The sequence below is a fragment of the Leucopleurus acutus genome (assembly GCF_964270905.1).
Source record: "Leucopleurus acutus genome assembly, chromosome: 4".
Taxonomy (NCBI): domain Eukaryota; kingdom Metazoa; phylum Chordata; class Mammalia; order Artiodactyla; family Delphinidae; genus Leucopleurus; species Leucopleurus acutus.
In genome coordinates, this window is record NC_139146.1 from 59,355,529 (window position 1) to 59,361,794 (window position 6,266).

The 6,266-nt window shown below is 41.3% G+C and overlaps 1 protein-coding gene across 1 annotated transcript; it reads right to left on the bottom strand.

Annotated features, from left to right (window-relative positions):
- Nucleotides 1-517: 517 nt before the first annotated feature.
- On the bottom strand, nt 518-925 carry LOC309960646 (galectin-1-like; the record flags this gene model as incomplete). The annotated part of the gene is made up of 1 exon (XM_082837546.1): nt 518-925. One exon carries the CDS (start codon nt 923-925, stop codon nt 518-520), a length of 408 nt encoding a protein of 135 aa, XP_082693672.1.
- Between the last annotated feature and the right edge of the window lie 5,341 nt (nt 926-6,266).

Below are 6,266 nucleotides of genomic sequence, written 5' to 3' on the forward strand. Positions count from 1 at the left end.
TCCTCTTCAAATTCTTTTCCCATTTAGGTTATTACAGAATATTGAGCAGAGTTCCCTGTGCTATACAGTAGGTCTTTGTTGGTTACCTATTTTAAAAATAGCAGTGTGTACATGTCAGTCCCAGACTCCCAATCTGCTTCTGTTTTATCCATTCTGCTGTTGAACCCTTCCAATGTGTTTTTCATTTCAGTTATCACTTCTCTTCAGTTCTTTCTTATAGTTTCTCTTTGTTGTCTTCTTGCTACGTTCATCCCTTTCTTCTCCTGAGATCAGTGAGTGTCTTTATGAACATTATTTTGAATGCTTTGTCAAGTAGATTGCTTATCTCCAATTCATTAAAGTATTTTTCTGGGGATTTGCCTTGTTCTTTGATATGGACTATATTTCTCTGTCTCCTTGTTTTGTCTGTCTCTCTGTGTTTGTCTACATGTATTATGGAAAGCAGCTACCTCTATCAGTTTTTTTCCAGGGGGAGCAAAGGCAGCTGCCTTTATTGCAGGCCATGGGCTGGCTGGCTTCACTCAAAGGCCATGCACTTTATCTTGAAGTTGCCATTGGCTGCCAGGTAGTTGATGGCCTCTAGGTTGAGGCAGTTGGGGAATTTGAATTTGCATCCACCAGGCAGCTGGATGGTTAGCTCTGCCTGGTCGAAGCAGATGCATACCTCCACAACACTTCCAGGCTGAAAGGGGAAGACAGACTCCTGCTGCTCAGCCCCCCAGGCCCCGCCATCCTTGCTGTTACACACGATGGTGTTGGTGTCCCCATGCTCATTGAAGCAGGGGTTGAAGTGCAGGCACAGGTTGTTGCCATCTTTGCCCAGGTTCAGCACAAAGCTCTTGGCATCCAGGGCCACCTTGCCCAACACTCTGAGGCACTCCCCAGGTTTGAGATTCAGGTTGCTGATGACAACACCACAAGCCATGACTGAGGAGAGGAGGATGTTCCTGGGACTTTGGGACCAGTTGTCTGAAGACTCTACCGGAGAGCCTTGGTCTTGAAAGAGTGGTATTCTTTAGAAGCTGTTCTGTGTGGCCCAGAAGTGCAGTCTCCTCTGGCCACCAGACCCAGGCATTCTATGGCCATCCCTCATGTGGGCTGTAGGTGCCCGCCAGCTGTGATAGGGCTGTGACTGCTGTATGGGGAGGAGAGGGTTGGAGTCACATGCCCATCCTGGGTGTGGATTGATCTATGTGTGGCTGTGATAGGGCTGTGACTGCTGTATGAGGAGGAGAGGGTTGGAGTCAGTTGCCCATCCTGGGTGTGGATTGATCTATGTATGGGCTGGTTGGAGCTCAGGGCACTCATCAGGCTCAGTTGTGGGTCAGCTACTGCATGAGGATGACAGGACTCTGTAATCCCTGCTGACCTCCAGACCAGAAGATCCGTAGGTGTCTCCTTGGCTGTGGTTGCAAAAACTGGGGCTCCTGGTGAGTGTATAAGCTCCTTTCTGAGGAGCCTCATCAAGCCCTAACGAGGCCAAGGGGGTGTGCAAGGATGGTGTCTCCCCGCTTCCAGTCCCTGGGAGCACCTCCTTAGCCTCTAGGTATGTGGGAAACCTGAAGCCTGTCCCTCAGGATGAAGCTCCAGGCTAAGTAAATAAGCCTTTTTCATATAAGATGGGGTTATGTTTCAGTCTGCTGTCTGTGCAGGGCCCTGGGTATGGTGGCCTGCCAAGAGCTGTCTTTCCGATTGCTCCAGTGTCATGAAGTTCAAGAACACCAGCCCCCGTGGCCACCAGGGCCAGGCCAGCCAGTAGTGTCCCCTATGCGGATTGCATGCACCCACTGGCTTTAGCTAGGTAGCTGGAGATTATAGGGGGTGGGACTTGCTCTCTTGCTTCAAGAAGGCAGTAGGAAAATGTCTTGACTACACCCACCCCTGGGCTTCAGCAATGCAGTACAAAAGTGCCTTGTCTGTGCACATGAGTCAGCCGTTAGGCCAGGAGTGGGAGAATATTATGACTGCTTGTGTTCTCCACTCCCAGCCAGGGGGGCAGGGGAATGTCACAGCCACCCACACTTGCAGACTTTAGTTAGGGAGCAGGAGAATGCCATGGCTATTTGTGCCACCCCAGTCAGGGCGTGGGGGGATGCTGCAGCTGCCAGAGCTCTCCAGCTTCAGCTTTGTGGCAGGGTAGTGCATCCAAGCTCTCAGGCCTGTGCTAGCAGGTGAGGTGAGGAACACAATGGCCTCTGCCAATGCCTCCTACAAGTATTACCACCATATTACACCCCCTGCACCCCCCAACTGATGCTTTTAGATTTGCAAACAACTCTCCTTCACAAAGAGTCTCAGCAGTTTTCAAACCGCTGATATTTTTCAGAGCCTCTGAGTGAGAAGGATTGCATGTGAGCCCTTTAAGAGGGGAGTCTCAGTTTCCAATAGCTTTTTTGGACCCTTGGACATTAGCCCCATTAGTTTTCTAAGCCAGGCGTTTTGGGGACTCAGCTGTCTGGTGTAGAATTCTTGGGCCGGGTGTCTGATGTGGGGTCCCACACTTGCTCCCCCAGGAGAAAAGCCTTTCTAATAAGATCCCTCTGTATTGTGTGCGGCCAGGCCAGGGGTGGGGTTTTGGGTGAGAACTTTTGTCTGCCCCTCCTACCCATCCTGATGTAGTCCTTTTTATTCTTTGTTGTGAAACAGGTGATCAACTAGTTTTCAGGTTCTCTTCTGAGGGAATTAATCCACATGTAGGTATTTATCTCTGGGAGGAGATAAGTTCAGGCTCTTCCTTCGGCGTCTTCTTAAAATGCCTTCTTAGTTGTTTATTTTTAACATATTCCTATCAATATTTTTTGTGATGGTCAGATTTCTCATAAATTTGATATCTCATACATAAATTCAATCATTTATTTTTAGAAGTTTAGAGAGTTCTTACAATTCTAATTACTTGAATTTTCTAAAAAGAAACTAAGGTACTAGTGACTTTGGTGACATTTAACTTAATAGGAAAGGAAGGTGGATTCTTTCTACTCACTGGTTCTTTCAAAAGGGCAAAAATCACCCTGGAAATATCTAATTTTCAATTCAAAAATATAATTATTACCAAACAGATTTGAGCTTTCAGTGGGTAGGATGTTTTATTAAATCACCTGAGTTATTAATAAAATTTCACCAAGTCTTGACAATCCCCTTTTATGTGCTATTCTCAAATAATGCACTTCCTTTCAAACACTTTAAATGGCTCTGAAGCTAATAATCATGTAAGATGCCCTCTCTTCTCACACAAAGAAGTATTTCAAAATGAATAACACAGGTCAGGTATATTTAAATCTTGCACTATGCATGCATGTTTTCTAACTCTAAAGCAAATGCTACCATTTTACTTAGTATCAACTGAATATTTGTAAAGTGTCAATGTCCGATTTCAGAGTCAAATGGATACTGATAGTGAACGTTTCAAGGTTTGAACCTCTATATTTGTTGTTAATTCTATAAATAGTTTTATCTTTAAAACTATTTATACAATTAATAAATTGATAATTTATAGAATAAATAAATAAAACTATTTCACTTTCCCACAGAAATCATCAAGAGATATGGCAGTGATAAGATATAAAGTAAAAGTCCTTACTCAAATGTTCACCTAAACAAAAAAGAACCCCTTTGAAATTTGAATTATAATGATTTTGTCTCAAATAAAGAAAAAAGTATGAACACAAAGCAACGCTGCATTCTACAGTGTGGAAAGAGTGACCAATGATGTCTGCCTGGGACTTGGATGTATATTTTACTATATGATGTCCAGGAAAGAGCATATTAATGATCTCCAAAAAAAAAGGAAACTGGATAGTCCTAAGGATATTTCCTGGGACCACATACAGAAATGCCCCTGGTCACATTGATTTTTAAGGCAAGCAGTCATTTTAAGTCTAGTGCTACATATATTAAATTTCACCAGTTAAATATGACTTATGGACTGGATACTCAGAACACATGGACTATACAGCATTAGCATTAACAGTGCAAAATTAATTCTGTCAAGAATGACTTTGTAGAGGAGATTTAGACTGTCTAACCATGTGACTAGAAATATCAAATAAGCTAGCCTTTATTGAACACTTACAAGCCAGCACTGTGTTCATGTTTTTCATGCATTGTCTCATTAACACATAAAATTCCATGAGGTAAGTAGTGCTATTATCCTCATTTTATGGATAAGGACTGTAATGTAACAAAATGTACCAAAAATGATGTAACATTTAGCTAGTGTTAGAGTTGGAATTTGAACTCCAGATCATCTCCCGTCTAAGAACATGCCTGAGCTTACCACAAAACCACATTTGTGAGAAGCAACAAATACGAGAAAGTCTAGGGATACATTTTAACTCCATTTAACAGGAATAATCTTGAAGCAAATATTCCCCGCAGGGATCAGTTTTCCTTCTGCAGGATACAGAGGAAGAATCGGGCACCATGGGGGCCCTATAAATTCCCCCAATTAAAACACAGAATGAAGATCACACCAGGTTTTCCTTCAGCTGGATCAAATAGATGCTTGAACCTTATAAACACTGGCACCTCCAGGGAGGTATGGAGTCATGTGTTTGGTCTGTTCCGAGTTACCTATTCAATATTGTCTTATCTTTTGTAGTTTCACCCATGTTGGAGTTGCCTACCAAATTTACCACACCTTCTATCCGTATTAGACTTGCCTGAAATAATATTCCACTATTACCCAGAGTAGTCAGTGTGGTGTTGTAATGTTTTCCACTGTTTGGATATTTGAAAGACCTAGCAGATTCCATAGAGTATAATCACGTGAGAATTTTATTTAAATATAAAACATACAGAACAAGAGAAGTAGGTTTCAGGCAGCCATCAAAGGTCTGAGAGACAATCTTTGTGCCCTTGAGTTGTACTGAGCCTCTGGCTGCACTGCCAAGTTTGCATGAGAAATCTTAGCTTCAGGACAGCAGCTAGAGGAAACTCTAAGAAGTTCTTCAAGTGGCCAAGCCAGGCTTGTCAAACTATTTGAGCTAGTTGAACCATTGGTAGAGAAGCCAAGCCTGGGTGGAGTGGGATCACCAGAAAAGTTTCCAGCTTTAAACAGCACATCATAAATGCCACTGCCTTTATCTCAGACAAGAGTCAAAGACCAGGCATCCCCAGAGACAGAAAGCTTAGCCATTCCAGCTGTAAATTAGCTATCTTTAGGTGTCCAGCCCTATATTCTGAAGCCATTTGACAAACATTATTTAAGATTGGACTGTACCTGTGTAATTGTTTAAAATCAATAATCTCTACATTTAAAACCGTTGAGAATTCCAGGCCTGAGTGTGAAAAATACTTGAGTCATGCTGTTAACAGAGGGTCTTAGAATTGTGAATGATTCTTGTTTAGCTTATGGGCCTCATTGATAATGTATTACTGTATTTCAAACATGGATCACACATGTGGACTTTACTATGATTCTAAAATATAATATGTAGCCTCCAGTTTTGATAGATCAATAAGACATTGATCTGATCCTAACTGAGCATAAGGGTTAGGAATAATGCTTTTAAACACATGTTGAAAACTATGTTTGGCTGAAATTCTGAATCTCCCCTTCCAACTGCCAAGAAAAATCTCAGAATTAAGTTCTAATATTTAACATGCTACCATGTTATTGTTTTGTATACATTGTTCTTGCATTTTCAACTTTAATTTAAATACATTAATAGTAAAATTGTCATGTGGTCATGACCAAAACCAGCACAAAGCTAAAACTCAGCAGGAAATATTCAAAAGCAGTCTAAATGATTATCTTTCCTGAAATGTGAAGTTAATTATACCTGGTCAAAAAGAATAGTAATCTCATTGCTACTTGAATAAAATTTAATTATAGGCCAATCTTCACAAACTATTAATATGCTGACACATATTTAAATCAAGATTCACAAACACTGAAGAAGGGAGCTACAAATATGGAAAAGGAGAAAACTAGAATAAACTCTGTTCTGTGATATACATTAAAGGGATCAGTACAAACTTGTAGGCTGTAATATAATTGATAGATATACAGTCATTACAGATGTATGTGTATGTGTTGTTTTCTGCCTCTATCTGCTAAGAGCACTTGGAAGTAAAGAAACTCTGATACAATGAGCACATCTAGCCCACAGATCTTGGTTTCTACATACCAGGGATCCTTGGAGAAATGGCTGATATGAAACATCTACACACACAAATACAAATTCATTTTTAAAAGGAAGAAATAAAGGATTATAGAGGTTATGTCATTTACATAAAGTCACAAGCAAATAAGTGATAAAGAGAGC